This window comes from Mastigoproctus giganteus, chromosome 12 (assembly GCF_048544385.1).
Source record: "Mastigoproctus giganteus isolate SK-2022 chromosome 12, ASM4854438v1, whole genome shotgun sequence".
In the NCBI taxonomy this organism is placed as follows: domain Eukaryota; kingdom Metazoa; phylum Arthropoda; class Arachnida; order Uropygi; family Thelyphonidae; genus Mastigoproctus; species Mastigoproctus giganteus.
The window spans coordinates 81,023,021-81,038,233 of record NC_143586.1 but is presented as its reverse complement, the minus strand read 5'-3'; the positions used below and the strand labels follow the sequence as shown (position 1 = coordinate 81,038,233).

General features: G+C 37.6%; 1 protein-coding gene across 2 annotated transcripts in view; it reads right to left on the bottom strand.

Moving 5' to 3' along the window:
• Positions 1-15,213, bottom strand: part of Vps13B (vacuolar protein sorting 13B) — a 965,007-nt gene that overhangs the window by 342,284 nt on the left and 607,510 nt on the right. For both annotated transcript variants that reach the window (XM_090386413.1, XM_090386414.1), the window contains exon 33: positions 749-826. In XM_090386413.1, coding sequence (XP_090242539.1) covers positions 749-826 — 78 coding nt within the window. The remainder of the gene's footprint in view (positions 1-748; positions 827-15,213) is intronic.

Here is a 15,213-nt window from a genome sequence, read left to right as displayed (position 1 = left end):
TTTCCAAAACAATAAAGTATGCGGTGAAGTCACCAGTGCTGATTTTGCAGCTGAAGAGAAATTTTATGATGTGTTGGAAAAAACCCCTTCTAAATCTCCACAGCCCTCAATTTCTGCAGCAGCGTGCTTATCAGCTGGAGAGTTAATTCTGGCAACGATGCTCGAAATGTAAAACGCTCATGTTATGTCTGTCTCCTTTCACTTTTTGTAATTTTGTACATTTCTCTAATTTTTACTGTGCATGAGTTAAAAAAATTGAATAAATAATTCTATTTACATGTTTTTCAAATATTTCTGACAAAATGTGAGGGCAAACATTGTCATGCCCTCATATTGCTTTAGTTGGCAGGAGCAATATTAGGGCATAAAATATGTACTACACCTGACACGCCCTATGACTCACCTTTTCATTGCAAAAAAAAAATGTCTGTAATTTCAACTCCTTTGAAGCAGTGATCAAAACACTGGCAACAATTTTCCAGGGTATATATTAAAAAAAAAAAAAAAAAGGATTTCACAGTTTTTGAATCATTGGGCATTGGGATGGATGCAATATATTAAACAGGGCTATTTGAAACAGGAACATCAAAATTTGTATGTATATTAAGGAAAATAAATAATTTAAAAATTATAATTATTATTTTATGAACAGCGCTTATATTTCTGCAGCTATATGTGGATTACATATAAAATTGAATCTCTAAATAACAACAGCAAGTATTTTAATATATTTATCTTTTTCTCATACCTGTTGTGATCTATGAGACCTCCAACTGTAAGCATACATTTTTCGGCTACCTAAAACTATATTTTCATCTGTATTTATCTATATGAGAAAAAAATAATAATAAAAAAAAAGAATGTTTTACGATTATCTAATTTTTAAAAATGGTAACATTACACAAAACAAGAAATGCACTTTTACATTTGAATGAAAACTATTTAATAGAGACTAATAAGCATTACTGTTTGCATAAGATGACTAATCACTTTAGCAAGCAACAGTTCAATGAGATAGTGTGTTTCTGTATATTAAAATGTAGTGCTTATTATTTGTAAGCTTTGTGAGAAACATAAATTGGTAGCAATGCAAGTACAACTTTATATATTTACACAAATTAGAAAATACAATGACAAAGAAACCAAGAAAACAAAGTGCTGACTGAGTAATATAACACGAGTGGAAAGATTCTGCATTAACTATCTGAACTAAAGAATCCTCTGCTTAATGAGATGATTAAGTAAAGTACAACCTCAGTAATTCAGACGAACATGGGGAAAGGGTCCAAATCATAACGTACTAGAGTACAATTAGTCGTGAAAGCCACTAAAAGTTTCATACCTATTAAGAAATACTGTTCAAGGTTTAGGCCTAAATGGTTATCAAATGAACTAATCAGACTCGTGACAGAAAAGAAAAATGGATGGGATGCATATAAATTATCAGGCGACACAGAAGCCTACAGCAGATATAAGTCTTTAATCAAGTAATATAGTCTGTAATCAAGTCATAAAGGATGTTAGGCAGGCGAAGGCAGATTATGAGAAATCTTTGGTAAAGGATGCTAAGAAAAACAGCAAGGATTTCTTTACTTATATAAACTCTAAAAGGAAGAGGATGAATCTGATTGGTCCACTTGATATAGATGGTTCGACTGTTGATGATCCTGCTCAGATCCTACTACTACTACTGTCTCAGACCACCATAGTCACCTTTACGAAAATGAGTATTTTGCATCTAAATTCACACATGAGGAGTTATTAAGGTTTGAAAATGCCAGAAGGTTATCAAATTGTAGCAGGGTGCATATGATTTTGTAATAACTGAGAGAAAAGTGGAGGACAAATTTTTGAAATTAAACATAAGAAAGGCACTCGGGGTGGATGGGATCTATCCAGTTATATTAAAGGAGGCGGCTAAGGAAGTTGTTTGTTTGTTTTTTAGGAGCATTAGCAACTAACGCCATATTGCTCCGGGAATATGCAGTAGCCATTCCCCGACCTTCCCGCATCCTCCGTATTTGGTGGTGACAGGCTCGAACCCCGGTCTAATCAAGAAGCGTGTGCTACGCACTGCTGCTCCTTCCCACCTGGCCATGGAAGCGCCAGCAAAGGAAGTAAGCAAACCCTTAGCCATAATTGTGAAAGCATCCTTGGACTCAAGGGAGGTCCCCACGGACTGGAGATGTGCAAATGTATCCCCAATTCACAAAAAGGGATCGAAGGGTGACATGAGTAATTACAAACCAGTTAGTGGGTAAAATAATGGAGTCATTGGTTAAATATGCATTGCAGGATCATCTAGACAAGACTGCAGCAATAACTCAGACACAGCAAGGGTTTGTTAAGGGAAAGTCTTGTCTGACAAATTTGATTGGATATTATGATGTGGTTATAAAGGAACTGGGTGCAAAAAATAATTTTTATATCATACTTGGATATCAGGAAAGCTTTTGACACTGTTGTGCATGGAAAACTACTGTACAAATTGCAGCAGGATGGTATTAAGGGTAAATTGCTACAATAGATAAAAGAATGGTTGAGTGGGAGAAGACAGAGGGTGGTAATCAATGGGTGCTGCTCTTCGTGGACTAATGTTATTAGTGGAGTCACACAGGGTTCGGTGTTGGGTCCACTGTTGTTTTGTATATTTATCAATGATATTGATGAAGGTATATCAGGCTTAGTGTTGAAGTTTGCAGATGATACAAAGGTTGGCAGGGTTGTTAATGACAGTAATGGCAGTGTGTTACTGCACCATATCTCAAAAATTTGGGCAGATGGGGTGAGAAGTTGCAACTGAAGTTTAAACTTGACAAATGCAAAGGAACTGCATATGGGTAGACGTAACCCCAGAGAAACGTACCAACTGTGTGGTACTACACTTAGGGTGGTAAAAATGAAAAAGACCTGGGAGTATCAGGCTTAGTGTTGAAGTTTGCAGATGATACAAAGGTTGGCAGGGTTGTTAATGACAGTAATGGCAGTGTGTTACTGCACCATATCTCAAAAATTTGGGCAGATGGGGTGAGAAGTTGCAACTGAAGTTTAAACTTGACAAATGCAAAGGAACTGCATATGGGTAGACGTAACCCCAGAGAAACGTACCAACTGTGTGGTACTACACTTAGGGTGGTAAAAATGAAAAAGACCTGGGAGTAATTGTGCAGTCAGATATGAAGTTTTCTGAGCAGTGCAGACAGGCTGCGAGGGCAGGTCATGGAGTTTTATCAATGATATATAGGAATTTTGCTAGAGGGAAAAGGAGGTGATTGTCCCTCTGTATAAGGCAATGGTGAGGCCACGCCTTGAGTACTGCATACAGGTCTGGGAGCCTCATTTTAGGAAGGATGTAGATTTGCTTGAGCGTGTAGAGAGAAGGGCAACAAGATTGGTGAGGGGAATGAAGGGATCCTCTTACCAAGAGAGGCTTAATGCAAATTGCAAATGGCTGGAGATGAGGCACCTGCGCGGTGATCTGATTGAGGTATATAAGGCCTTGAATGGTTTGAGCCCGCTGAATTCTGATGGGATTCTTCCACTTGTTCAGATTACGAATCTAAGGGGGCATAAATTCAAATTAAGGAAAGACAGATGTAGAATAGATGTGCGGAAATTTGCCTTTAGCCAGCGGGTGGTTAATTGCTGGAACAAACTTCCATCTGTCATTGTGGAAGTTGATAGGTTAAATAAATTTAAGGAGGAACGGAACAAACATTTAGAGGGAATGGTTGTGTGATTTTTTTTTTTTTTTTTTGGCTGATGCTGCATAAGCTCATACACTTGCTTTCTTGCATCACATGCCACTACTACTACTACTGTCTTAGACAGTAGTAGTAGTAGTAGTGAATCTTCACTTTACCCTTGATGGTAGTTACCTCTTTGAGTAAATCCCACTTCAGCACACTGTGATCACTGCCACCTAGTGGTTCCTTTATCGGCAGATTCGTAATGCAAGAAGAATCACTACTGATAATCAGATCAAGAGTATTACTCCCTCTAGTTGCCTACCGAACATGCTGCTGTAGAAAAAAATCATCCAATAAATCCACAAAAGCCTTGCTAGTGTGTGAGTGACCAACCCACATATTCTTGTTAATCTCTGGGAAATTACAATCCCCCATTATAAGACACCCTGATTTACTGGTCCACTCTATTCCTCTGCACAATTGCTCATTATACTCATCAGGTGCATTAAGCCTATAACGCACACCTACTCTCATTTTTCCTTTCCCAGTGCTTATGTCACACCAAACTGACTAAACACTGCATTGTCCACCAACATCAATTCGATTCACTTCCTTAGATTTTATGTGTTTCTTAACTAGCAGCATAATGCTTCCTCCCTTCATGTCCTGTCTATCCTTTCTGTATACATTGTACTCCCAAAATTCCAATTCTGCACTGTTTTTGTCTGTGTGACACCACGTCTCTGATAGCCAAAGAATATCTGCCTTTGATGTCTTGACTAGCATTTCAAGCTCATCAATTTTATTAATTATACTCCTAGTATTGGTGTACATGCAAGTATACATGCAGCTGTTTCTACTTTTAGTTACCCTAACACAGCCCATTTATTTACTTGTTCCACTATGACTCCCAGGAGTCCTGGAAATCCACATTGCCTTGCTTTCCAGGCTGGTGCACAATTGCATTTCAATAGAAGCAGTGCAAGAATCACTTTCACCTCTGCCAGCGGCTACTGTTACTCTATTAGTCCGTGTATTCCCCCCCCAAGCTAGTAGTTTTCCAACCCAGCTAACCCTGCCTCTATAGCATCAGGAAATATTCTTTCACCCTTTCTATTTAAGTGTATCCCATCACTGTAAAAGCAGTTTTTCCTATTAGCAAACACAGACCAGGCTGAGAAAAATTCTATCCCGCGAGCCTTTCAATTTCTCCAGTGCCGAACTGATCGACAAGGCTCTCATCATATATGCCCTCCTATTGTGTCTTATCAGGCAGAATTGCAGACACTTTCAAATTCAACCCTAATTCACGGATTTTTTTCAACATTGACCTGTACTTGTTAAGTAATTCCACTGGACTCCTACTCTTATTGGCACTAATGATATTAAGTATACAAATTTCTTTCTCAGGGTTTTTAAGTTCTTCGTAAAGAAAGATATCACTAATGAGATTATACAACAATATCACTTTTTATGCCCTTAAAAGATGATATCTGCTCTACAATATCATCAACCTTTGTCCCTGGCAGACATACCCTGGTTTTGTTCCATCTATCCTTTTTGCTCTGGCATTGATGTGGGCAGCTGGGAGCTTGATGGCTTCTCAAATTAAGTCCTTTGAGGGCATCCACCCTGTCTTTCAAGCTCTCATATAGGCCGATAACAATGCCGAGTTGGTGCCTGATTTTCTCACACTCCTTACATCGCACACACACACAAAGATATTCCCCATGGGAATATCATGTCCTGTTCCTGATTGCTCCACAAACATCAAACAAGCAGTGCATTTCAAAAGGCTGTGATTCAGAGGACAACTGCCCCCCTCAGTTCTTCCTGTGAGCCACAGCACTCCCATTAGTTTGAGCCTTTTGCTTTGCTGCTCTGGTCTGAGTCATGAGTTCTATTCAATTTCAAATAAAATTCCAATACATAATATAACCCTAACCTTATATCCCAATGCAGTTATAACACTATATATATATGTATTTCAGTATCGAATATTATCTCCAAGTTACGTTATGACTTTTTTATCTCCTGTCAAGTTATCTGTATTAATTTATAATGTTACATTTGTAAAATCTTATTAGCATTAGCATTAGTAGAGGCATTTGATGCAAGAAAGCAAGCTTATGCAGCATCAGCCAAAAAAAAAAAAAAAAACCCACTTCCACTTCACCCCTCTGTTCGTTCAAAATACCTGTCCAGCTGAGCCTTAAACTTATTTAGGCTATCAACCTCCACCACAAGGGATGGCAGTCTGTTCCACCAACCAACCACCCGCTGGCTAAAGGCAAATTTCCGCACGACTATCCTACATCTGTCCTTCCTCAATTTGAATTTATGCCCTCTCAGGTGATTTTTCTGAGCTAGAGGAAGAATCCCATCAGCATTGAGCATGCTTAAACCATTCAAGGCTTTATACACCTCTATCAGATCACCTCGCTGGTGCCTAGTCTCCAGACACTGTAATTTGCAAAACTTAAGCCTTTCTTCGTAAGAGCACCCCTTTGTTCCATTCACTAATCTTGTTGCCCTTCTCTGTACTCGTTCCAGCAGCTCTACATCCTTCTTGAAATGAGGCCTCCAGACCTGTATACAGTACTCTAGGTGTGGCCTGACCATTGCCTTATACAATGGAATAATCACCTCCTTATCCCTGCTGGAAAAATTCCTGTATATCATTGACAATACTCCATGAGCTACTCTTGCAGCCCGTCTGCACTGCTCAGAGAACTTCATATCTGCCTGCACAATCACCCCCAAGTCCCTTTCATTCTCTACCACTGTCAGTGTAGTACCACAGAGTTGATACGTTGCTCTGGGGTTGCTGTTTCCCATGTGTAGTACTTTACATTTGTCAATGTTAAACTTCATTTGCCACCTCTCAGCCCATCTGCTCAACCTTTCCAGATCCTGTTGCAGCAGCATAGTGTCAGTAGTGTCCTTGACAACCCTGCCAACCTTTGTATCATCTGCAAACATGGACATTAAGCTTGATATACCATCATCAATATCATTTATAAATACAGAAAACAATAATGGACCCAACACTGAGCCCTGAGGGACTCCACTAATAACATTAGTCCACGATGAGCAGTGTCCATTGATTACCACTCTCTGTCTTCTCCCCCTCAACCACCCCTTTATCCATAGCAGCAATTTGCCTCCAATGTCACACTGCTCCAATTTGTGTAGCAGTCTTCCATGTGCAACAGTATCAAAAGCCTTTCTAAGATCCAAGTATATAATATCAAAGTTATTCCTGCATCCAGTTCTTTTGTGACTGCATCATAGTATCCAATCAAGTTGGTCAGGCAAGACTTCCCCTTAACAAAACCATGCTGTGTCTGAGCTATAACTGAAGTCTTGTCTAAATGATCCTGCCGTGCTTCTTTAACCAGTGCCTCCATTAATTTTCCTGGAACAGAAGTTAAGCTCACAGGTCTATAATTACTTGTGTCAGCCTTTGATCCTCCTTTGTGAATTGGGGTCACATTTGCACATTTCTAGTCTATGGGTACCTCCCCTGAGTCCAAGGAAGCTCTCATAATTATGGCTAAGGGTTTGCTTACTTCCTTTGCTGCCTCCTTTAATATAACTGGATAGATCGCATCCACCCCGGGTGCCTTTCTTGTGTTTATCTTCAACAGTTTCTCCTCCACTTTACTCCCAGTTATTTCAAGATTCTGTAGCTGACTGCTAGAGTTGAATACACCTCTGGCATTCCCCTTACTGAATAACTCCTCATGTGTGAATGTCAATGCAAAATATTCATTTAGTTTGTTAGCTACCTGAGCAGGATCATCAACAGTTGACCCATCAATATCAAGTGGACCAATCTGATTCATCCCCTTCCTTCTAGAGTTTACATAAGTAAAGAACTCTTTGCTGTTTTTCTTTGCATCCCTTGCCAAGGATTTCTCGTAATCTGCCTTCGCCTGCCTAACCTCCTTTGTAACTTGGTTGCATATCAACTTGTATCTATCATAGGCTTCTGTATCATGTGTTAATTTGTAAATATCCCATGCATTTTTCTTCTCTGCCATATGCCTCATTAGTTCATCTGATATCCATTTTGGCCTAAACCTTATATTTATCATTATATGTATTTAATTCAAAAAGTACAATTTAATTAACAATGAAATTTAATAAGATTAGTAAATGTTACGGATTAATTGATACCGCTATGTAGTTTTCCGTTAAACCTTATGTTAGGTATCTAGTTCGGGGTATACATTGTATTGTATAACAATGGCAGCAAGTTATGAACGGTAAATCTATGGACACTAGATATTAATTACTTTCAAAACGGTGCAATCTAAATTCGAAATAAACCACGGGGCTTGACTAGCTCTATAAGCCACTTATAGAAAATAATTTAATATAACAATTAAGTCAATAAAACGGCTAAATATAATTAAAAACTTAGTGTTCGCTGGAGCTGCAAAATTTGTCCAACACGTGGATTTGACACCTTTACTGATATTAAATTCAAATTAAGTTCTACTAAGTTCTCTATCTAAATTCAAATTAAACTAAGTATCATTACTAGGAATATAGAGCACTTCTAGAAAATAAATTAATATGCGAATTTAAGTCAATAAAAAAAAGCAAAAAGTTATTAATGTTATTTTAGTTATTAATGTTCTTTCTTTTTATTCTTGCTCTGCGGAGGACTTTGTTGTTGGTTACTAATTCCATCCATGGAATTCGCAACAACCTGCGATGTATCCACATTTTGAATGCCTCTTGTCAATTCAGGGAACTTGCCTTGAAAGTCCATGTTTATACACCATATAAAAGTATGGGCCAGATGTAGCATTTGACCATACGTTGCCTTAATTTCAGTTTGAAGCTGCCATTGCATAGAAGTGACCTCATTTTCTTGGACTATATGAAAAGTTGCTCAGGTGATTTCAATGCGGCTTCAAATTTCTTTCTCAGGGTTTTTAAGTTCTTCGTGAAGAAAGATATCAAGACAGCCGAAGAACATTGGATGGCGTAGCAATGTGTGGAGATGGAAGAACTCAAAGGAAACATGATGTGGTAAACATGCACAGGAAAGTCAAAAAAATAGCCTTGATTTACAAGAAACACCATGCTATAACTCTGTTCGACACCTCAAACAAGCCTATCATGGGTGAAGAAGCTCGAAGGGCATGGGAGCTTTACATACGGGAGCTATTCAGTGACAACAGATGCAGTACAGAAGGCTATGAATACTGCTTGGGGGAGGTCCAGAAATCCTCAAGGAAGAGGTACTATATGCCATCTCATTGGATTGGCAAAAAACAAAAACTCCAGGACCGAATGAAATCCCAGTGGAGGTCATAAAATTCATCGAAGAAGAGAACATCAATCAAATTGTCAAAACTCTTAAATGAACCTACAACACCAGTGAAATACTGAATGGCCATTTAAAATCAACATTTATTGCAACCCCTAAGAAGTCTAATTTGAGGAAATGTGGTGACTATCATCTAATCAGTTTGATGAGCCACTTACTGAAGGTGTTTTCTTTGGATAATACATTGAAGAATAAGAACTAAATGTGAGTTTGATCTAGACGATGCTCAACTGGGATTCAGGAATGCCATCAGAATCAGCAAGGAATTGTTTAGCATCAACGTCCTTCTTCAAAAATGTCTGGACCAACAAAAAGCCATTTGTAAGCTTCATAGACTACGAGAAGTCCTTTGGCATTGTACATCACAAGTGTTGAACTATTTCATGAGTCCAGATAGACACAAAGGATACTCGTATTATTAAAAATCTACGTTGGGGTCAGACAGCTGCAGTCCGAGCCGGAGGAACAGGAACAAAGAACATCAGCATACAACAAGGAGTTTGACAAGGATATTCGCATTATTAAAAATCTATACTGGGGTCAGACAGTGGCAGTCCGAGCTGGAAGAATAGGAACAAACAACATCAGCATTCAACAAGGAGTTTGAAAAATTGCATCCTTTCACCTCTCCTGTTCAACCTGTACTCCGACAAAATAATCAAAAAGGAATTGGAAGGTACGGACTTGGGTGTAAAAGTCAATGGAGTTGACATAATTAATAATATATGATGAGTGGACAACACTTCATTATTTGCAACACCAATTACTCAATAAGGTCAGTTTGACTGGAGCAGAGCTGGGACTGAATATTAATGTAAATAAAACCAAGTTCATGATATTTAGCCACAAACAATATGAAAATGCAGCCCTATCACTCAATAGTAATCTGATTGATCATGTCAGTCATTTCAAATACTTGGGATGCTCAATCTCGGAGAAAACAGAAGAGGAGAAAAAGCAGTATGTACTGGAACTTAGGAACAAGTTTGAGCTTCTGCAGACCTTTCAGGACCAAGATATCGACAAGGAATGCAACTTTCTGAAAGTGATAAAGCCCAAGAAACCTATATAGTAAAAAAATCCAAAGAAGAAACAACTAGTCAAGAAACACCTGTTATGATGAACTGAAGATGACAAATGAAGAGCAAGATAAACACTGACAAGGACAAAATTGAGTATACTAAGTTATGCAAAGCCATTAGAAGAGGCGCATGGAGGACATAGAAGATTTAATACAAGAAAAGTAGAACAAGCATTAAGGGAAAACAAAGGACTTAAATCAGCAGTCATGAGCAGTAATACAGAAAGACAAATGATACTGAATCTGAAGAATAGTGATGTACTCATAAATAGCAGAGAAGACATAATTAAAATAGCAGAAGACTACTATAAAGTATTATATAAGGAGCAAGGGAATGATGCCAGCAGTGGAGAAGATGGATCACAAATTAGCAACACATACGACATACCTGATATTTAGTGAGGTAGAACATGCACTGAAGAAAACAAAGAATCAAAAAGACCCAGGTGAAAATGAAGTTGAGTTGTTAAAATTAGCAGTAAGAGACACTAATTTTTCTGCATAAGAAAGGAGATAAATCAGAAATTATAGACCAATTAGCTTGTTGTCTCACATCTACAAGTTGTTACTAACAGGTTAGAAAGAATGCTTGATGAGAATCAACCAAAAGAGCAAGCTGGCTTTAGGACAGGATTCTCAACTATGGATCACCTTCACGTAATACCACAGCTATGTATAAAGAAAATGAATATAAAATGCCATTATGCCTGGCATTTGTGGATTATGAAAATACATTTTATTCCATAAGGCAGTGGAGCTGCCTTATGGAGTCAAATGGCACTGGAAAGACAAGGCATAGACATCCCATACATTTTGATTTTGAAGAAAATATATGAGAATGCTACCTCCTTTATTAGACTAAACAAAGACAGTAGCAAATTTAAAACTGACAAAGGAGTTCGACAAGGAGACAATATCTCCAAAGTTGTTTACTGGTGCCCTTGAAGAGGGTTTGAGAAGGTTGGACTGGTCGCAGAAAGGAGTCAATGTGAACGGAGAGTACCTAAACCATTTATTATTTGCAGATGACATTGTGATCATAAGCCATGATCACAAAGAATTAGAGGAGGAAAATCTTAATCAGTTATGCAGAGTTATTAAGCATTTCGGACTAAAGATAAATATGGTTAAAACAGAAGTAATTATTAACAAGAATGCCACAGGAAGGGATATAATCAGTGAAGGAGCGGAATTGAAAAGGTGGATTCATATACTTATCTTGGACAGGTCATTAGCTGTAATAATGATAAATGGCTGGAAGTCAAGAGAAGAATAAATTTCAGATGGGTTGCATTCAGGAAATATAGTCACATGGTCCAGGTCCTGATCATATTTCTCCACTTCTCAAAATCTGCACTCCTGAACTTACTCTTGTTCCTTGTCGGATTTTTTCACTTTCTTATTCCAAAGGTGTTTTTCCTTCTGCTTGGAACTTTGCTCAAATTCAGCCAGTTCCAGAAAAGGATGACAAATCCCTCCCATCCAATTATTGTCCCATTGTAATTATTTCTACTCTTTCTAAAGTAATGGAGAAATCAATTAACTGCCAACTCTTAAACTATCCAGAAACCTTCTGTCTGATCAATGATCGCCAATATGGATTCCATCAGTGTCGATCCACTGGTGATATTCTGGCTTATGTTACCCATTTGTGGAGAAATTGAATGGAAAAGTTTGGTGCAGAAGCAGTTGCTCTTGACATCTCAAAGGCTTTCGATTGTCTTTGGCATAAAGGTCTTCTAAACAAGCTTCCATCTTATGGTTTGCCAACTGTTTTTTGTAATTTGTTATCCAGCTTTCTCTCTGACCGCTCACTGAGGATGATGGTAGATAGTTCTCTCTTTTCTAACTTCTCCACTAATGCTTGTGTCCTCCAAGGTTCAGTTCTTTTCCTCTTGTATATTAATGACCTTCTTCCATTTACTGGAAATCCTATCCATAGTTTTGTTCATGATAGCACATTGCATTCCACATTCTCGCCTGCTCAATCAGCTTCATGTATATTTTTTTAGCATGCCAACAAGCAATAATCCGGCAATCAGAGGCATATTTCAAAACCAAGTTCTTTCTACTAGGCAAACAATTTGCCCAGTAGAAAGAATGTATCAAAGACATATCATCCACCTAGGCTGCCTTTACAAATATACCTCCATAGTGCGGGTGTGACATGTTTTTGTCATACAGTGAAAAAATCCTTAGTACTTATTTTGTTGGTTTATTGGGTGTATATTCTTTAATGCTACTAACTCTTCATGAAAAGCTGTATATTTTGACAATGTGTAGTCCCTTTGGCATCTTTCAAAAAAAAAAAAAATTTTTTTTTTTTTTTTTTGTTAGTTGTTGACACATCAGCTTCTGTAGCCACAATGCACCTCCCAAGGTTTTTGCATTTTACTCTGATCCAAGCCCAAGGTGGAATTCGAACCCGTGACCTTTGGGTTGCTAAGCAGGCACTTTACAAGGTTGGCTAGCCCCGTCGGCCTTTCAAAAATAATAAGAATTTGCTCAAGGCTCACATTCTCTATTTCTTTTCCTTTGGGTTGGTTGTTCATTACAGGATACCTAATTGATACAGAGAAGAAAATGAGTTTCCGAGATGTGGATATAGGTATAATCAGATTTCTCGAAGCAGTAATCTGATTAGTAGTTTCATTTCTTCTAAGTGTTTTTTTTTGGTATGGTATCCCATTCATGATCAGAATAAACAAGATATACTGTGGCAATAGGTGTGGACATTTTAGACAGAAGTTTTTATGACTTGGCAACTTTATCATTTACAGCAGAGTGGTCTTCATCTGTAACTGTTACTTATGACATCAACTTTTGTTTTCATAACGCTCTAATGTTGAAGTTTTTTCAAAAATTGAAAAAGTCTGGTACAAATTCTTTTCTCTTTAAAATCCCGTTTTCTAATACACTGCAGGTCTTTCCTCATAAAAGTAAGAGACCATCATAATCAATTCATAAACATGAGTGACCAGCAAAAACATGGAAAGCTCTTGATTGCATAGAAGCTCAAAACCTAGAAAGTTGTGTTGCATATTAAACCAAACAAAGTAGCATTTTTTTAAATTTTTTTTTTGTACAAAACCCTTTTACTTTACAGTCCCTCTTCAGTATCCAGCAATAATCAGACATCATGTTGATATTCCATCTCTTTTGGTACCTCATTTCCATGTCTTTAATGTCCTGGTGAAACCTCTCACCCTGTTCTTCACTAACACTTCCTAGATTTTCTGGGAAGTAGTCGATGTGGGAGTGTAAAAAATGAACCTTGACACTCATGTGCAGCCAAGCTTCTTGAAGTTTACCAACATATTTTCAACTATATTCATGTTCCCTAAGAAGCTCTCAACAACAGACCCAAAAATAATCCATGCCTGTTTTTTCTCTTTTATTCAAAGTTTCCTCAAAATCTAGGTCTCTTATCAGTTTGCAAATTTGGGGTCACACAAAAAATACCATGTTTTAGCTTCTCTTGGATGATTGATGGGAATTTAGTACAAAGGTAGGTGAGGTGAAGTGTGGACCTTCTTGAGGTAAAGCTTTCACAAACTGTTTCATCAACTGTTTGATCAAGGGTGGAAGGAGGACAATTTTGGTATCTGCCAGTGGTTTATGAATTACGTTCTTTGATCCAGGCAACAAACTGCTCACTCCAAAATAAAGCACAATACACATTTTTTACAAATTCTGTGATATCTTGTCTTTGCTTCAGGACTACATCTTCCACAAATAAAACAAAATAAGTTCAGAATGTTGAAACACTTGCGTGAAGACATTTTACGCACTTTTCAGCACAAGTTTGACATGATAAACTCAAAAATCAACTGAGCTCACACTCATAAACAATGTTGCATGGAGCTCTCAAGGTCAAGAAACGAATGACTGAAGGCAGTGTTGCCAACATGTGAAGATTTAGTTTACAAATTCATGAAATTTACACCAAACTTAATACATTCAATAATAAAACTCATGACAACAACTTTAAGCAATTTGTGAAAAAAAATGGATGTGATATAAAAAAAATGAATACATTTCTGAAATCAGAGTAAAAAATTGAGTTAGAAACAGCTATTATTTTACAAACATCAAAAACCATAGATTGGTGTTATTCAGCATTAGTATTATGTATCTATATATATAATACCTTCAATTCAGTCCATTCAAAGTGAAGTTTAAAACTATTAAAAACTGTTTCCGCTTCAATATTTCTAGAAATCATATTAAATTAACTGAAATGCAAATAATAATTTATCTAATTAATAGTGCTAACTGACAGCATATCAGGAATGGGTTCAAGCTGTAATTTTTGTTAGTTACGTGAGACTAATTAACAAAGCAGTAAATATTTTAGAAAGTTTATTCATCATCATCATCATCATCAGCCATTTTCAATCCACTGCAGGATGAAGGCCTCTCCAGCAACTTTCCAGTTCCTTCTGTTTTGAGAACTGGCCATCCATTTACTACCCAAAAACTCATGAATTTCATCTATCCATCTCCGACTTTGTCTTCCAGGTTTTCTTCTAGCTCCTCTTGGATACCATTCTGTTATTTTCTTAGTCCATCTGTCATCATGTCTTCGAGCTATGTGTCCTGCCCAAGACCATTTTAGTTCTTTAGTTTTGATAAGAATGTCCTTTACTTGAGTTTGCTGCCTAATCCATGTGTTTCTCTTCTTATCTAACAGTCTGATTCCCAATATAATTCGTTCCATTCTTCGCTGTGTAGTTCTCAGCTTCTCTTCCATTCTTCGCTGTGTAGTTCTCAGCTTCTCTTCCATTCTTCGCTGTGTAGTTCTCAGCTTCTCTTCCATTCTTTTGGTGAGTGCCCAAGTTTCACTTCCATAAGTCATGGTGGGGAGTATACATTGATTGATTATTTTACGTTTCAGACAAACTGGGATATTGCTCTTCAGTATGTGACTATATTTCCTGAATGCTATCCATCCAAAATTTATTCTTCTCTTGACTTCCAGCCATTTATCATTATTACAGCTAATAACTTGTCCCAGATAAGTATATGACTCCACCTTTTCAATTACTGCTCCTTCAATCATTATTTCCCTTTTCGTGGCATACTTGTTCATCGTT